General features: G+C 36.6%; 1 protein-coding gene across 13 annotated transcripts in view; it reads right to left on the minus strand.

Moving 5' to 3' along the window:
• FRYL (FRY like transcription coactivator) overlaps positions 1-19388 on the minus strand; it is a 240210-nt gene that overhangs the window by 105767 nt on the left and 115055 nt on the right. For all 13 annotated transcript variants that reach the window (XR_006785141.1, XM_045833907.1, XM_045833905.1 and 10 more), the window contains 5 exons: positions 16558-16611; positions 13284-13423; positions 12282-12378; positions 2950-3029; positions 2489-2569 (listed from right to left, as the gene is read on the minus strand). Coding sequence is in view for 12 of the 13 variants with exons in the window: in XM_045833907.1 (XP_045689863.1) it covers positions 2489-2569; positions 2950-3029; positions 12282-12378; positions 13284-13423; positions 16558-16611 (452 nt within the window). In the remaining variant the exon portion in view is untranslated. The remainder of the gene's footprint in view (positions 1-2488; positions 2570-2949; positions 3030-12281; positions 12379-13283; positions 13424-16557; positions 16612-19388) is intronic.

Consider the following 19388-nt stretch of genomic DNA (forward strand, 5'->3'; position numbering starts at 1 on the left):
ATCAAGCCCTGGCTGGCGTAGCTCAGTGGATTGAGCGTGGGCTGGGAACCAAAGTGTCCCAGGTTCGATTCCCAGTCAGGGCACATGCCTGGGTTGCAGGCCATAACCCCCAGCAACCGCACATTGATGTTTCTCTCTCTCTCTCTCTATCTCCCTCCCTTCCCTCTCTAAAAATAAATATAAATAAATAAAATCTTAAAAAAAAAAGTTGAAATCAAAAGGTGCTTTACCCAAACATCGTCTCTTTTCTCTACTCTCATCAAAATTACCAGAAAAACACACAGAGGAAGACAAAAGTATTTGTTATTCTAAATTTCTTCTTTATTTCTTTTAAAACCATAAGATCCTTAAAGAGGAATAATAGGATTTATTTGTTCCTATATAATCATTGATACATCATTACCATTTAATAATTAATAATCACAATAAAAATAATATGAAATAATTCACCCATAAAACTTCCCCATGTAAATCAGAGAGTGTCCACAATTTTTAAGGCTCCTTCTTATAAAGTCTGCAATTTGAGTTATATGGAGAGTGGACTGAAGACTACACATTTTTTGAAAGAGGTAAAGCAAGTGATTATGGACTATAAATTATTACTCAAAATTGACATCTCACTATACTGCAGAAAAAATGGAGAAGGGCAGGAGGACGTGGGCTCACAGTCAGAATAAGCTGAAGCATCAAAACGCTCAGAACATGTGAGCAGCATCCTGGACTTCAGTGACTACAACTGTACAGGCTACTACAATTTTCTTTGCTTACACTGGAAAAAGAAATCGAATAGTTTATTAATCAGTAATACTTCATTTTCCTCCTCTGTATATTATAAAAGAAGTAAAGATTTTACTGTTAATGTTACTTGGAGAAACCAGTGCCTGAAAGTTGAAATGACTAAAGAAGTATAGTTTCCAACGGTCACTGACTACAGTGAGGAAAAAGAAAATTACGTATTAGTGAAATGTGGGTACACAAACGGAAGTTCAGCTTCTCTATTTGCATTTGATTCTTGGAGAATTCAACACCATTTTTCATGAAAGCATTCTTTTGTGTTTTATTAAAATATTTAAAAAGTAAATAAATACCTTGACATTGCAATAACATGAGAATCCAAAGGTTTTCTCTTTCACTAAACTTCTCATACTCATAGTAATTATTAGTCACTACAATTGAAGGAAGTGCATAGGCACGACTGTAATACAGTTCTTCCTTTCCTCCTTATTACCTGTGCGGGTGGAAAACACCTCAACAGTGCTCTGAGTGACTTGGGAGGTTAAGCATCATTTCATAAATTAAGTTGGCCGTTTGAATTTATAATCTTTACCATCCTAGAATTAACTTAGTGGTCCTGGATCCAACTTGCTAATATATTATTTCAAATTTATAATATATAATCCTGACAATTTTATTTTTGATAAAAATTTTAAAATCATGAACTAATATTCCATAAAAATAAATAAATCATTGTGTTTTTATCTATTTTTTTTTCTGTCTATAATTCTTGAGATAGGGATCTGTTACTGATTAAATATAAGTGAGATATTAAGATATGACTGCCCAAATCACATAAAATACTCAAACTATGTTCTAAGTTCTACAGCACTGGTTATGCAAGGGTGCCTAGTGTATATATTACAAAGGATGAAAAACATACTAAATAAAATACATCACTTAATATTAAAATCTAAACTACTAAACATTAACAATGCTTGACTTCTTAGAATTTAGAATGGTTTTTATATGATGATTTCAGGGCCAAAGTTTCTTTAATTGACATCCACAAAAATCCAAATTGATACTTTTTACTTTATAAATTCCCCATTAGCAACAAAGGAAATTCAAAATCTTCCAGTCTTTAGAGCAAACACAAAATACTAAAGACACACCTCTTTTTAGTATTTACTATAATGATGGTTCAATAAACTCAATGAGGGTAACTCTTTACGAATAACACTCTTCATGGAGTAACCTAGTATCTTTTATCTTTCCTTATAGGTATTAGGTATCCCTTCTATTTATTCAAAGCTGTTTAGTATTAAAACAAATAAAATGGTAAGAAGGAAGAGACAGCACTGCTATCTCAAAAATAAAAGCACTCAACTGGAAAGTACTGAAAATAATCATTAGCTCTGTAAAGAGTTCTAAAAGAGAGATTTTATAAAAACAAACAAAAAACAAAAAAAGCACTTCTTGTAGAATTGTTGAAAATAGGGAATATGGTAATGACCTGACTGTTCTGGACAGTTTCTGACTTCCTCAATTCATATATTTATAGGAAAACCCCCCAAACTGAAAATGAGTTGTGAAATTAAGGTACAGGTGCTACCTTAAAATCCTTTAAGGAAAAGAGCAGCTTTACAATAAAAAGTGGAACAGATTTCAAAAGAATTCTGAAAAATATAATAGGTTTCAAATTGTCAGCGTCTGTTACATCATTAACAAAGCATGCTAAAACAAAAAGCGAATCAAAATCAGTGACACTAACTTCGACTGGGTAAGAACCCCTATCACCTCTGCATACAGGTCTGCAATAATGTGCACGTTCCCAGTGTTGGTTCCTGAATACCTGAAACGAGAGGACAAATGTATTATTATTCATTACATTTTTAACAGACTCCTACTACATATAAACATGTCTCATTAGAGTATGATAGAATTTTCTTTGAAGATTTCATTTATAGGAAAATAAAAATCACATAAATTTTGTCCAATCTCTAGGTTTTAATTTGCCATGATATTTAACCTTCTGATTCTTTATAAATCCAATCAATGGGTTTTAGAATTCTTTTTACAAAATCATTTTGTGTGGATTAAAAAAAAATAGGAAGATAACTGCTTTGAACACTAAAAAGAAATGACCGATGAGAGTTCAAAGTATGTATATTTAAATGGTATAAACCCAGACCATAGAGAAAAGCAACAATCCCAAGTTAGTATTTTACTTACCCTTCCTTATGTTTAAAGTGCTTGAAAGCTAAGTTTAGAACTTCATGAACTAAGGGATCAGGCACAGGATGAACAGGAATCTAGAATAAAAAATCAAGTAAGAGCTAAATAGAAGTCTTTTATAAATAATCTTATTTCAACAAATTAAACCAATAATCTATTTTAATTTTCATAATATGATATTACTAATCTGTCAATCTGCCCATTTTCTAAAAAATACTTTTTCTGTAAGAATTTAGTCGAACATCTAATTTAATAAGCTCTATATGTAAGAATATTAGCTTCATAACCACAAATCACTGAACAATGGACTAAGCAGGGGGAAAGCTGTTGTTATTCCAGTTGTTACTGTCAGAACGTTACAACACAGTCATGTGTAACTCCACAACTCCTACAGGAAAGGAACTTTTGCTGGAGCCAGCTCCGCATTTCCTACAGTCAGATTTTCTATCATGACAGCATCCAAAGGGGATACAAACTTTTCTGAAAATTTTAAACTATTTATGGCTTTATTAGTATTAGAAATTTGTCTTTAAATGTCTTGTTTTATTTAGTTCTTTTAAAATTACATACTGTTCCTAATCTGTGAAACAAATCAAATATTTAAAACAGAAATTAAAATCCCTGCTTCCTTTCCCAAATATAATTACAAACTTGGTATATATCCTTCCAGACTTTTTCTATATGCACACACACACGTGAGCACACATGCCCCCCTTATTTCTACTTAAAAGAATGATGCATCTTTCCATGCCAGTACTTAGGATTTCTTCCTTATATTTTTAACAGCCATAAAATATTCAATACATGTAATTTAATGACCTCCCTATTAATGAACATTTCAGTCCAGATTTTCTATATTCAATACATATGTTACAAATAAACATTTTGTGCAGTAAACATTAAATACTTGTACAATTTTTGAGAAAGAGTCTCAAAAAAGGAACATCTGGGTGAAAGATTATATACAAGTCACCACTGATATGAACTCTAGTTCTATATATGTGTGGGTCTGCTTTTGAGCTATCAGTTTGTACAACATATGTCCATACTAAAATCAGGTCATCTTAATTATTAGAGCTTACTATTATTAATAAGTTCCAATAAGTGTTGTACTGCAAGTCCCTGTGCCCCCTTATCTTTTTTAAGAGATATTTTGACTATTCTTGGTCCTTTGTTTTTCCACATCCATTTATACTTATATCTTCAAGTTCCACAATAACTGTTAGATTACTGGAGTTGCAATGAATCCTTAAGTCAATTTGGTAATAACTATTCTTATACATTTACATGGAGTAACTTTACATTTCTCTAAAGACTTTCAGCAGTTTTACAACTTTCTGTTTTTGTCCTCTGTTATACTTAGTCCTAAGACAACAATCACATGAAAAGATGCTTGATTTTATTAGTAATATAAGGAGAATAAAAATGCACAAAATATCCTATTTACACCTACTGATGGGAAAAAGCATTGAGCTTGACAATGTCAAACAGCAGAGATAATGTAAGTCAAGGAGCTTTCATGTACATTGCTGGTGGAAGTTTAAATCCATTATTCACACAGAGTGCAATCCAGTGAAGAGGATCGATAGATGCCACTACACAACAGGACACATTGACATAAGGATTATTTTGAATATATGGCAATTGAGAAACAGCAGATGCAGCAAAAGCTCTTTTCTCCCTGTTTCTGGCTAAAAGCAGTCTTCCTTCCCCTTTCCCATACCAAGAGAAGAACGGGCATTATCACTGGAAACAGAACACTGGCACTGAGGTGGGTCTGCACAAACAAATCCTACAAAACTGCCATTATCTCCCACAAGTTTCCCCCCACCGTACATTTACCATCCCACGATTTACCACCCCGAGGAGCCCAAACCCTCTTCCTTTGTCTTGTCCCTTCTCCACAATGTATTCTGCTATTTGCTAAAGTAAGTTCCTGAATCTAACCCTTCTTTGAGTTTTACTTCTTTTCCATAAAGGCCTCCATATGCATATGTAATAAACTTTTCCTCCTGTTAACCTGTCACTATCGGTTTAATTTGCAGGGCCCCAGGTCCTAAACCTAAGAGGATGGAGCTTCACCACACTAGCAATGACATGTTTAAGAAAACAATGATATACAACTACACACTTCATGGGCCAATCCTAGTAACAGAATGTTGAGTAAAAAAAAAAAAGTCCCAATAAACAACATGATGCACTTTTTAGAAAGTCCAAAAACAAAGAAAATTTTAATATATTATTAAAAAAAAACAGAATTACCTTCTGGAGGGTGGGCCCCTTATAGTACAGGTTTCCCCAGCTGATGAGTGTTTAGGAACCCATTTGTATCTGTGTACCAGTTGGTGGTGTTGCGAGAGGCTGCATTCAGCTTCAGTGATTTTTTTTAGAGGGAGGAGGAGACTCTTTCAGCATGTTTGCCCATTTCATGATGGGGGATTTATGAGTGCACCTGCCCACACCACACTGAGTATTCAACCAAAAACAGCATGACCCCACGCCCTCCCTCCCTATTCACCTGAATGAAAAAGTCCTCAAAGGGAAACATTTTGCTGACGTGGAAGAGGTGAAACAAAAAACCGCAGAAGTTCAAAAACTGTTTTGAGCAATGGAAAAAAGGTCTCGATAGGTGACTGAAGTTTAAACATGTAAGAATATACAATTTTTTATAAATAAATTCTGGGTTTTGGGGGGTACCCCCTTGTATATCAAAACATTTTTTAAAGTTCAGGAAACAACATAAACATCAGTATATTCATAAGACAGCAGCCAGGGAGTGAACAAGGAGAGAGTCACACAGGAAGTTCACACTGTAGGTAACAGTCTAGTTCTCTGAGTGCTGGTGGGAGGCTCCTGGGTGACCACGGGCAGTGAGTCTTTAACCAGGATCACAATGTAATGTCCGATTCTGTGGGCCTGAGGTCCAATTAAAACAAAACACATAGGAATTCTGCATTTGCTTGAAGTTTTTAACAATATAGATTCCAGAACACCTCAGCAATAGGATGAAATTATAATTGAATATTAAATATAACCAAGAGAGCCAAACACTAGACTGGGGGGGGGGAGTAGAGAATTATAATTACTCAGAGATGGTCAGAATGCTTCTTGAGGGTTTGAAGGAGAGCTATTTCAAATAAAGATAACGTATTTCTTCCAAAGGTAGATCAGGAGTCTATTTGGAGGGGACTGAATTCAGTCACCAATAATGATCAGAAACTTATTCTAAACTAGTTAGTATGAGAGAGACATTAAGTAAGAGTAATCAGACAAACTGTCACGAGGACAGGAATTCTAATGAGTAACCAGGCACTTCCATCTCCACCTCAGTGAGAAGGCGGCTAAAACCCCGCCGACTTGGAGAACACTGGCACAGCTGCAAGCTGCCCCAGGCAGAGGGGGGCCTGGCAGCCCGCACAGCTTTGAAAGGCTCCCGGTGAAACTTTCCTCCAGGATCGATGGCTACACGATAGCCTCACTGGGGCTAAGTGGCTCAGTATTTATTTTTGACAAGAGGAGGCTGAGAAAGAGCATTTGTCTCACATTTCCTAGAAATTAGGACTGTCCTAAAGGCCTGTACCTGGAATCTAATTTGAAGAAAATGCACCATGAGGGAGATGCTTATGCTGCCCTATCACAAAATCAAATAGGGATTAAGTGAGAAAGCAGCTGTAGTCCAAACTCTACCTTTATAGGTTTCAGAGACCTTGTAAAAGTAACCTAATGATACAGGGAAAAAAAACAACTTTATCATCACTTCGTGGAAATGGAGATATTTAAATCCCATGTTAACAACAAAGAAGAAACCGAATTTACTCCACATGATCAAGTTAAAGAATTCAGAGACTCTGGAAGAGGAGTCTTAACCTTTGTCCCATGTTGGTAAACTGAATTTTATGTCCAGAATTTCTCTAGCATTAGAGATACTTAACTAGGACTTTATGATTGACTGGATAATTACAAGAAGGTTTTCAACCTTTTATAGGCAAACATATCCAATCATGGTAAAGGGGTAGCAATCACATCTTATTGATACAGGAATTTCGGAATATTGACTGATCAACTAAGTAGAGGCACGGTAGTCTTACTTGGTACCCTGAGTTCCCCTTTCCAGGACCACACAATTTATCTCAGATTAAGAAGGAACTGAAAACAGTATCCCCAAGTGCTCCCGTAAGTCCACACCTAGCTGTTCAATTTATTATAGGTCAACTATAACCAAACCATTACACAATAAACAAAAACATTTTCTTCATTGTAATGATAAAAGTATAGAAAGACCATGGATTTGGGGTTAGTCTAATCAAACCAAGATTTCTCTTTTCACTAGTCTGTATCTTTGCAGAAGTTTCAACTTCCTTAGCTATGAACTGCAGATAACAGAGGAGAACCCTGTACTTACCAGCCCTGAGAGAATGCAAAAACCCTGTGTATTACAATTGGAGACTGATTCTAGTCCTCTCACCTTTCCCACTCTTCTCTAAAAGGGGCCAGGCAAAAATTCTTACCTCCAGGGAATGTTGGTGAAATGAAGGAACTAGAGATTGAGGACAAGGCCCAGTAGGAAAAAAAAATCACAAGAAACCCAAGTCCATCATGGAAGCAGGGAGGCAGGTGCATTCTCCCAGCCTGATCTTCCCTGGAGTGGGCCAACAAAATGAGCCTCAAGATAGCAAAGAAGTTATTGGAATCACTGTTGCGGTCCACTCCATACCTCCCAGGCAGTCCTGTGACTATGCCACTGATAGGTGAAATGGAGCGGACATCTGCCATGAGGTGACAGGCTGTGACTGGACCCAACTGCGAGAATGCCAGAACTTGTGCAGACCTGACGGCACTAGGCAAGCAGGCTGGCCCAAGAGGTTTCGGTGGCCTCACAGAAATGCAACACTGCATTTTACATGATTTCACTTTTTGCACCCCACTTACTGTACTGTGTTATGGCTTTACACACCCACTTCCTCACATGGATGTTTGGTGTGCTCCAGGTTGGATACACAAAACACAAGGTGACTTAAACCTGCAATTTCTCCTAAACAGTCTCCATTTGTGCCAGTGATGCCCTAAGTCTGACAAGGACAGCTGGGGACACTCCTGGGCCACACAGTGTCCCTTGTTACTATCCTACTGCTACCACCATCAACTCTTTTCATGTGCCTTTGTGCCAGGTCAGGCTTGTTTACCATACTTATAGCAGCCTTCCAAGGTGGGTGGATACTTGTCCCCTATTTACAGGGAGGAAACTGAAGCTCTGGAGGTGGTGTGTATGTACTTCCTTAGGATATACTGTCTGCAGTTTGAGATATAAAAATGTATTTATATATACATTTAAATATTTTAAATGTATTTAAAAAGTGAAAAACATGAGCAAAGAAAGCATTCAATTTTTTCACATTTGAACAGAAACAGAAGTGAAAGAACAAATTATAGCTTATCTTTAATTTGGTGGTAGAAGCACTATCTCTAAAAATTTTACTTAAAGAATGAACATTATCAGAATGCACAGACATTTTTAAAATCCCGATTTTCCCCTTACTTTTAATAGTAAAAAGAAATTACCCCAAACTGAATTTAAAAAAAAAGGGGGGGAAGAGATCCTATTTTAGCTTATAGTAAAATTGTTGTACTTTCATAGAATGATATTCCCATTTTTAATATCAAATATTTTTCAAAATCTTGTCATTTGTGTGATTGTAGAAGCAGGTCTAATTCTACCTGAACATTCAGGAAGCATGCATCCTAAAGAATGCCCAAGTTTTACTCCAAGGTTATTCCTAATACCACCCCCAAAAATGTAATGCCTTTATCACATCATGAAAGTGAAAAACAACAGAACTAGCTTAAGATGTGGACACGGGTGTTGAAGAGACTCATTCACTACCTAAAACACCAGCAGCTCTCAACACAAAGGAGAATAAATTCATGTCTCCACAAAATTACAAATTATCCCATAACCTTCAGAGCTGCTTATCAACATCTAAAATGGTAATGTTAAATCTGAAAATACTAAAGGTCTACTGCACCTTCTCTATTTCATAATAGCACTGATAAAACTAAGCCAAGAGCTTGAAATGACTCACAAACCTGGTTTTCCAATCTTCTTGCTTGTTTCAATGCATCAATAAATCTGACTGAAATTCAATATAGCCCTGGCCAGTGTGGCTCAGTGGATTGAGCGCCAGCCTGAGAACCAAAGGGCAGACCAGCTGGCTTCCCAGTCAGGGCACATGCCTGTGCTGTAGGCCAGATTCCCAGTAGGTGTGTGAGAGGCAACCACACATTATGTTTCTCTCCTTCTCTTTCTCTCTCCCTTTCCCTCTGTCTAAAAATAAATAAAATCTTCAAAAAGTAAAATACAATTCAATATAAAAAGGAAATTGCTTCAAACTTTCTGAATGTAGTATTCTGTTTAAATGTATTTTTATGGTGGATTTAAAGCCCTTGTACTAACACACTGACATTTGTGGTCAGCCATGACCCCTAAAATTAATCTTCTTTCTTGAAAAAATGAAATTAGTGTTCTTTATCTTGAATTAATTTTGTTCCGACATTGAATCACCCTAATTTCATCACATTTATACTAACTCAATTCTTCATCTAACTTGTTATGATTAAAACCTTAATTTTACAAGATGTCCATTTTACCTAATTTTGCATCTTTGATTTTACCAATAATTTTATTTTTATTATTAAAGGGATAAATATTTGAGTAAAAAAGTAAACTAGCTTTGTAATCTTCAGCAAGTCATTACAACTAAGAACACGTCTACATTTATAAAATGAAAATAACAGATAACATCGGATGCTTTCCATGCCCCAGGCATTACTGCATTTAATTCTCACGTTTCTAAAACACGGCACTATTATCGTCCCTCTTTCATGGAGGAGAAGAGAGCAAGGGGAGAGTAAGTTGCCCAAGTTACACAGCAAGTAGATGGCACGGCTGAGATGAAAACTTGTGGCGCCACCACCGCCCAGAAGTCAGCGTGGTGATCAGCTGATACAAAGGATACAGAGTCTTTGTGCATCATGATCAGCTCTAAACATGTGTGACTGTCGCCAAGGACGTGACAGATTATTCAGAAACAAATTCTAAACATATGAGGTCAAGAACTAACCCACAAGGGATATTTACTCCTCCTTAAGACTGAATCAACCACACATCAATGCTTCAGTGCTCCTGGGACTGTTTAAATCACATTTTAATATGCGTATATTATGTGGGACAAAGCAAAAGTCTTATTAAACTCAAGATATATTACATTGATTGCTCTCCGGATCTATTAAAGCCCTACATCAGTTTGACACTGAAGAAAATTGGGTTAGTCTGTCATGACATTTCAGAAAGTTCTATTGATTTTTACTTCATTTACTGTAGTTTTATTAGTTTTAAAGAAGCTAAAAAGACACCTTTTACTAGGAAAGAAAAAAAAAACACCTCTACACAATTTTAAATAAAGTACATCTATACCCTTAGTGATAAATTTTGTTTTTTGGTGGCTGCATCTGAATGAAGGGATGAGGACAACGGTCAGGGAGAGACCTGGGCAGGGGAAAAGGGAACCACAGGTTGGAACAATGTGACGACAGAACCGAAAACAAACATTAGCTATCGGAGCCTCTGCATTTCTCTTTCTGACATTTTTTAGTCCATGCATGGGTCTAAAAGGATTTTGTGGAAGGGACTTAAAAAATGAGCCCACTGAAATAATGTCTTTTTGTTTACAGATCCTGATTTTTCTTTTACCAGAAAAGCTATCTCAATTGTTTTGGAGAAAGAGATGGAGGAGAAAGATGAAAAGGATGAGGAAGGAAAAGGGAAAGGAAAAGGACACAGGGAGAAGAAGAGGAGAAAGAAAGACCTCCAGGGATTGTCTTCGTGTTGACATTCTCTGAAGCTGATGCAATTAGGGAGATCGAGCCTGATTGCTAAGTAGAAAAACGTCATGAGAAACAAAGGTGAAAAGACACAATGACGACACATCAGTCCTGAGCATCAGTGTAAGAAGTTTGCAGTTTCTCCTTCAAAAAGAGGAAACCCTATGCTATTTAGGACAAGAAGTGCAAATGCTGGTGACCAAATCACTTAAATAAGTAATCACTTGAATAACTACTTAGCACACACAAAATCCTAGGAATCAACAACCTTGAGCCCCAGGAAGGTCCACTCATAGCATGTGGCTGGTTCTGTTCCCCAGCTCCTCTTGCTCCTAGTTACTTCAGGGTCTTAGGATGCCAACTAAACTGAGATCACAAAATGCCAATCTGGCTTGTTAGCACAACTCCCAGAAGAAATTTCTTTCCCACATTTACTAAAAACCCTTTAGGATGGGTATAAATTAGAGTGATTTGACACCCTGACCGGTGTGGCTCAATTGGTTGGGTGTCAACCCACAAAGTGAAAGATCACTGGTTCGATTCCTGGTCAGGGCACATGCCTGGGCTGTGGGTTCATCCCCGGTGAGATACGTACAAGAGGCAAATGATAGATCAATGCTTTTCTTTATCTCTTTTTCCCTCCCTTCCCCTTTCTCTAAAAATAAATTAAGCCTTTAAAGGGATTTTAATTTTGATACCACAACTATTTTATATATTTTGAATTGCTTTTATTTGCATATTTCAGATATTCAGATTTCAACACATTGTAAAAAACAAAGACACAGTATAAACGATTACACAATTCAAATATTTTTATATAGGCTACTAAAAAAAGGACTATCAATTAACTTTCATATCTTACATTTCCTATTTTCATATTATATCTTCTAGTCCACTTTACACAACAAAACTCCCTGTCCAAACATATAATATGCAAAATATAACTTTTCTTTTAGATGTCCGAATTTTTCAGCCAGAACACTACAGTGTGCATGGCTGGAAATATATGGATCATCTTTGACAATTCAATGTTACCCCTGTCAAATCACTCCCATTCCTGAACTATTACTGCACAAGTATTACATGCTGAAGTGCAGGCTTGAGGGCTTAGAAAAAAATTCTTTGAAAGTGGAAGTAAAAAAAGAGACTGAAGTAGATGAATGACACGCATACTATATCTGCAGACCACATTTCACACTTATTTCTATTCTGCTCCATTTTGCTAATATGATTTCATGTGTTGGATGGCATACACAGAGGCAAAGGAGCAGGGAGTGAGAGGTACAGAAACGAAAGCCCCGGGCAACTGAAACAGGTGGAATTAAATTACAGGCCTCAGTTTACATGGGCCAAAATTTTACATATTAACATCCTAAATAAGGTAAATGAAACACAAAGGCAAAATCAGGGAAAAAATAAGAAACAGACTTTGTAGGAAGAAAAGTGCTTACCTGCTTTAAAACTTCAACTAAAACTAAGCAAAAAATGAAATCTACTGCTAAGTCTCTCCTTTCAAGAAGATAATCTCTTTCACGTTGCTGTTCATCCCTGAAACAAGAATCCCAAATTAGGACTGTGTTAAGAACACACGCTTTAAAATAGGTGTTGGTTAGCAGTTGAAATCATTTACTGAGTTCCCAATACGTCTGGCGTCCTACAGCAGTTGCACAAGTTTGCCCAACAACCCAATGTGCGTGTTACCCACTCTCGTGTTCTTTCACTTTCATACAGTAAGAACTCATATGCACATTTCACTATTTCACTGTTACAATGGTCAGAAATTAAACCTTATCTAAAAAAACTTAGAGGAAGAAAAATATTTAAATTTCACTTTGAAAATATAACATTGTTCCATATTTGATTAGTACTATTTTTTTTTAACTAAGAACTGAACAAAAACTTTTCTGATGAAAATACAGTGGCAGGGTAACTTTCTCACAAGTTTAAGTTGAGAAATAAGGAGTGGCATCGACTGAAATCCATTTCTAAACCACGGACCTTCACCGGAACACAGATAGTTTACTAATGGCCAAGATCTCCCCAGGAAATTTGAAAAAGGAGAAGACAAGTTCTAGGATTTGAGTCCCAAACAGGTCTTGCGGTAAATAAAGTGGGGTTTTGACAGCCTTCCTGCATCACTACCGTTGTTTCCCTTCACAGGCCCTTTGAGCAGGACCTTCTCCGAATGCTTTCTTAATGTCCTCTATGACTCCTACAGCTCGGTTTTGCATGACTAGTCCCAGTGATGAGAACTCCACAGTTACACCTGCTTTACCTGGTACCATACCCTGATTTACAGTTTAAGTCTGGGCTACCCTCTCTCCTTACTACTACCTCATAACAAAAGTAATCAGTGGTTTTGCTTAGAAACCAAACACTAACAATTTTCAGTTGGTAACACTATCACTCCCTTCATTGGAAACGGTTCAATTCCAGGCAGAGCAGCCACTTACCCCTTAGATTTTGTGCTAGATCGAGGCCTGTACTCATAAGATTCATCTTCAGTTCCATTCTGGCGCCTGTACCAGTCAAACAAGGTGCGGAGTAAGGAAGGGAGACAGTGCTCTGCTACGGAGCTCATAGAGCTTATCAACTGAAAATACAAGATATTGCAAGATAAAATACCACATCAAAGTACCATGCTTCTAACTCCATTAGCAATCACTTAAATAATTAACATTTCTAGAATAAACAGAGTAACTCAAAGCAATAAATATTTTAAAATTTTAAAAAGAACAAGGGGTATAGCCAAGTAGTGAACTGGGCTCAATTCCCCCCACTTTTAAACTTGACCCAAATCCATTCAGTTTAGCTCAGAGGCCTTCTCCTTCTCGCTGCCTCCACATGCTACTCACATGTATGGAAACAGGATCATCAATAACATCCCTGATTAAACACATGGATACCCTTCAGAGAACTCTTATGTATAACATGGAAAAAACACACACACACACATTTACTTCCCTCCCCTGGCCAGTTCCCTCTCCTCATGTGAACAAGAGGCTCTACAATGCTGCCAGTAGAATGAGGAGATGAAGAAACAAGGATGACTATATAATGTTAGAAGTATGGGAAAAGCTCCCATTTATCCCGTGCTGCCATGACACAGAACAGAGTTATAATTAAAGAATTAGTTGGTGATACAAATGAACGTATTAGAAATGTGTTGTACACAAGCTCTTAAAGCTCATTCTTCCGACAACATGAAGAAAATGCAGTAGGATGAACAATTGCTCCTCCATCAGAGGCATCCCTGGAACTATCGGTATTGTAAGCGGCTGTCAGGTTCATATAGGAAACGACCGTTCCTTGCCTGCAGTGGTGGAGAGGGGTGCCCAGCTACCCTCGGCAGTCCCTCAAGTCAAGTCACTTTGATTTGAGGGTCACAAGAAAAAAATTATCTCTTCATAAGAAACTCTGTATCTGACTCAAGTCATTGCTTAAAAATAATATTTTCAAATCAGCACACAATAAAACATGCCTCACTTTTTTTTGTCTTAACTAAAAAACATGAATACTCAAGGTCTCATTTAGTTCCATGACTATAAGAAGTATTAGTTAATGAAGATAAATTGATAACTCTAGTAATTAAAATTTTAATTTTCCTACTATTTTATACTCTTCACATAACTTCAGAATGTATTTCATCCAGGAAATAGAAAAGAATGTAAAAGTTTATTTGATTGTATAGGCTGTTCTCTTTTCACCATTTTTACCTTCCTTTATTTATTTATTTATTTATTTTTTAAAATAGTTTTATTTATTTATTTTTAGAGAAGGAAGGGAGGGAGAAAGAGAGAGAGAAACATCAATGTGTGGTTGCTGGGGGCCATGGCCTGCAACCCAGGCATGTGCCCTGACTGGGAATCGAACCTGCGACACTTTGGTTCGCAGCCCGAGCTCAATCCACTGAGCTACACCAGCCAGGGCTACCTTCCTTTAATCATGGTTCCATTTATAAATTGACATGATTTGACAAGTAAATGGTTTCTAATATAGGGAATTAAAATAAAACAGGATTATAATTTCAATTAATTGTTTTTTTTCATTTATGTTGTATTAGCAACGAACTGTTTTACTCAAAGGGAGGGTATGGTTCATTGTTAATAAAGAAGAATCAATAAAACATCTGCTACAGTGAATCTATATTGAAATGGTTTAAAACACAAATAGTTTTTATTGTGGAAAAATCATGCTATGCTGCATGATCATTTATAGTTTTTTTAATCATTTACATAAGAAATAGATGGAAATTTTCCTTAAAACCTTGTTTAATAGGATTTCAAATTCTGATTGTATATTCATTCATTCATCATTAGTGAAATTAATTCAAAGTATAAGTAATCTAAATAATTTAAAAACAATCTTAATCATACATTAATAATTATTACATACTAGTAATTACTTTTCTGGTGGCAGTATGATGAGAAAAGCATTATCTACAATGATCTGACTATTGCTATAATAGAAGACTAGCCTCCTGTTTATGGTTTCTTCTTAGACTAGTAGCTATTTGCTAAGTGTATGTATGCATCAGAATTACCTAGGGGGCCAGGCTACTGTAAAATACAAGTGCCAGAGCATTATGCAACAGAACTGGAGCAAGATCCAGAGGCAGTATTTTGGTATGTCTCCACCAAGTAAATTCTAATCAGTCATCTTTATCTAATCAACTAGACTAAAGTACACTAATATCCATTTCCTACATACATAATTATGAGAAAAGTAGCTCAGAAATACTAGATGGCAAAAGAAAGCTAATCTGGATTATTGGTTTTTGCAAACAACACATAATGAAACAATTCTTAATCACACAATTATGATAAAAATAACACTCGATCAAACATTTAATCTCAGCAGGAGGAAAGCGTTAACATTAGAGAAATATTACAGTAATTTTTAGATACTGGCTTTCTACATAAAGTGGTGTGGGGGGGGGTGGCCACACTGTATCTTCTTTTTAAGCTTCTTTTGCTTTCTGACACCAAGTTCACTCGGCCTTTGCACGAGCACAGCTAGACAAACTTGAGGACGGGATGTAGTTGATGCCTCGTGGGGCAGCCCTCAACCACTGTGGATGGGAGTTGCAGATCAGTGCTCCAGGCCTCCATTCTTCGGACAGATAATTAGGGGGAGATTCTGTATAATGCTCAGAAGCGGAATGAAGCCCCCAGCGCTGTGACCTCTAAAATGCTCCCTCCCCTTGGTTCCTCCTCTCCCCTGCTTCACCCGCCCAGGCCTGTGCTCTGGGATCACCCTCCAGGACCAGGTGCCTGTCTCCAGCTCCGTTTCTAGGAGGAGGTACAGAGGGAGGGAGCCAGGCTGGATGCTTCTATGTAAACAGCCCCAACAGGAAAAAAAAAAATGTTAAAAGGTAAAATATAATAATGTAAAAATTGTAGGAAGTGGTATACAAGAAAAGACTGTAATTGGAAACTTTCTGAGAAAATATAAAAGGGCATAGGGAAGAGATTAACAATGAAAAGTAAGATGTTTTAAAATGCTGAACAGTGACCAATAAAGTTCACAGCTCATTCTATGAACTAAAAAGTTCACAATTCATAGCTTATTCCATTTGTTTTGTTCAAAAATAAACTATCTATCGGCTGAATCTAGATATACAGGATCAGTAAACAAAGGAATTTCTTAATACTGGACACACTTGGCCCAGACTGTTACAACACACGTTTCCCTTTCAGAAAAAACAGCCCCCTAAAATCAACACACCTGGTCAAACTGAAGGTCCTCGCCCCTCTGGAGAGACCGAGACAATGGCTTCTCCTGCAATTAAAAGAATGTAAACACAAAGTGTGAGAAATCTGTCATCTGAAAAACAGTTTAGAAGGTTCTGTTCTGCTAATTCAAACAAAATTTAGTATAATTAGTTTAACTTAAAATATACACAGTGTGACTGATCCCTTCTGTCACTGTTTACTGTGTGGGTTACCCCTGCATATAGTGGTCTGACTTCTGAATATAACAGATGTCTGATTATGTTCAAATATGTGATGAATGATTCTTTTGTTGAGATTTTTAAGAATGATTTTCTAAATTTTCTCCATTATGCTTTTTTATTGAATTTTTATATTCAACATGTATCAATATGTATCATAAAAAACAAATGCCATTCTTCCATGAGAGAAACTAGAATTTAGACATATGTATATATTTTAAAGCTTGTCTATCCAATAGTGTCCCAATTTCGTTCTCTTATTTATGACTAATCTTCATGAAAATAAATCCACAAATGTATTTACCGATCAAATGTCAAAATTCCTAATCTTAACTATTAGAAAATTGTATTTCTAATTAAAATGGGGTGAGGAAAACCCCTGAATTCCATGGCACTTTGCTGACTTTATATAAAGACGTTTTCGGTGTGTCCTTGACACTTGAGCCTCACAGACTAAGCACACTTTGGTAATTATCTCCCAAAGCCACACGCACATGATGATGACCCTGTACAGTACTATACATATGCCCAGTTAACTAGCTCTACAACTGCAGTAAAACAGTGAGTCCCATAGAACACTGTTTCTGAACACCTGGCAGAAACTGAACCAAAGGTCCTCTACTACCCTAGTGTGAATTGTGTATTTAAGGTAGGGGGTGGGGAGGTGCAGGGGCTGTAAAGGTTTCTTCCAAACTTGACTTATTTAATTCCCCTTTGCACTGTTCATACTAAGTTTAAAGGTTTAGCAATATTTTGAGAAATGCTGATCTAAGTAGTTTACTACAAATCTAGCGTGTGTATACAATAGTTCTGTATTATATACACATAACAAGGATAAAAGAGAGCAGTAACTTTTTCAGAAACACATATGCTGTTCTTACACTTAATATTTTTCATTTCTCAACAAACTCAACCTTCCTTAAAGATTTCTGAAGACTTGACATTCTTGCATAGCTTTCCCTAAACCAGAAAATGGGGATGGGCTCTTCTTTCATAGTGAGAATCAGAAATGATTCTGGACTGGGATACTCACATTATCATTAGTACAAATAAACAAGTGGACTGTATTAAATATAAATTACTAATCAAGGGCTTTGTATTAACCTCTCAGTTTCATCATAGCGTGGGTGAGGATGCCTCAATTACTGCTCAGGTAGATGTCCTGTCTTTCGATGGATTTTGAAAAGATAAATCATTTAAAATTATCTTTATTTTTTCATTATCACAACTAAAAATATTAATTATTTTCAATATTCACATATATAAATGCGAACACTTATGAACAGGTCCAAACAGCCTATCCATAGAGATGGGTAAGAAATTTATAGCACTTTCTTTTATTGAAATAATATTCAACTGTTAGAATGAATGAGAAAAGTTTATATGGGCTGATATAGAACAATGTTTATTTTATGTATATGAAGTAAAATAAAATAAAAATATGTATATAAAATAAAAGTAGCCAAGTACAGAAAAATGTAATATAATCTTCTCATTTGTGTTTCTCAAAGAAAGATGGCAGATGCCGCAGAGATGGGTAAATAATACGCATAAAAAATGGTTCACTAAAAACTGAACAGAGATGGTCTTGATAGAAAATGGAAGGGTATTGTTTTTATTACATAATCTTTAGAACTGTTTCCACTTTTTATAATGTCATTATTTTATAATAACAAAAAATTAATAATGATTCTAAGGCTCACAATCCTTTATGATTTTTTAACGAGTATAAATAGTATATATGTATTGAGTACCAAGAGCAACATACAGCTTCCAGAGAAAGCAGGAATTTCTTGGAAAGATTTTGCTGGCATAACAATGACAATGAAATACTTCGATAATCTGCAACTAAAGGTGGCATGCTTTTCTAAACACTCCCTGTCCTCATGAAGCAAAAGTCTAAAGACAGAGCAAACAACATGTAGAGTGTCATGTTCCACAGGGTTTAGGGTAGAAGTTGGAGTGGATGGGGAGGTTTCAGATGGAAGGACCACTGAGAAGATGGTACCTGAGTCACAACTGGAGAGGATGAGTGAGATTGCCACACAGGGTGAAGAAAAGACAATCCCACTGATACTTCTGAACTCCCAAAAGGCTCAGGAATTACAGAACTTCGGTGATGGAAAAGTGTGGGCGAATGTGAAGTTAAAAATAAGAGGATTGCTTAAACAAACTGTTTAAAAAGATTGAGGCCCTGGCTGGGATGCTTAGTTAGTTGGAGCACTGTCCCATACACCAAAAGGGCGAGGGTCTGATCCCCGGTCAGGGCATGTATGAGAGGCAGCTCGCTCGCTCTCTTTCTCTAAAGTCAATAAACATATCCTTGAGTGAGGATGGAAAAAAAGAAAAAAAAAAGATTTAGCCCCTCTTCTCCTTCCCCTTCCCCATTCTGCTTATCAGGTTGACATCCCTCCATCTAACCCACAGAGGAGCTGCCCTTCTTAGCAAAGGGCTAAACAGAGAAATGCCAACTGGGGGACACTGCAGTTGAAGATGAGGCATCGGACTGAAGATGGAATTTAAGCAAAAATTTATACAACAAATATCAAAAAACCCAGTTATCTTCTGCCTCCAGAGCTCCAGAAAGCTAGCAGCTAAGCCTAAA

This window comes from Phyllostomus hastatus, unplaced genomic scaffold (assembly GCF_019186645.2).
Source record: "Phyllostomus hastatus isolate PE091 unplaced genomic scaffold, TTU_PhHast_1.1 phas_contig_196, whole genome shotgun sequence".
Classification (NCBI taxonomy): Eukaryota; Metazoa; Chordata; class Mammalia; order Chiroptera; family Phyllostomidae; genus Phyllostomus; species Phyllostomus hastatus.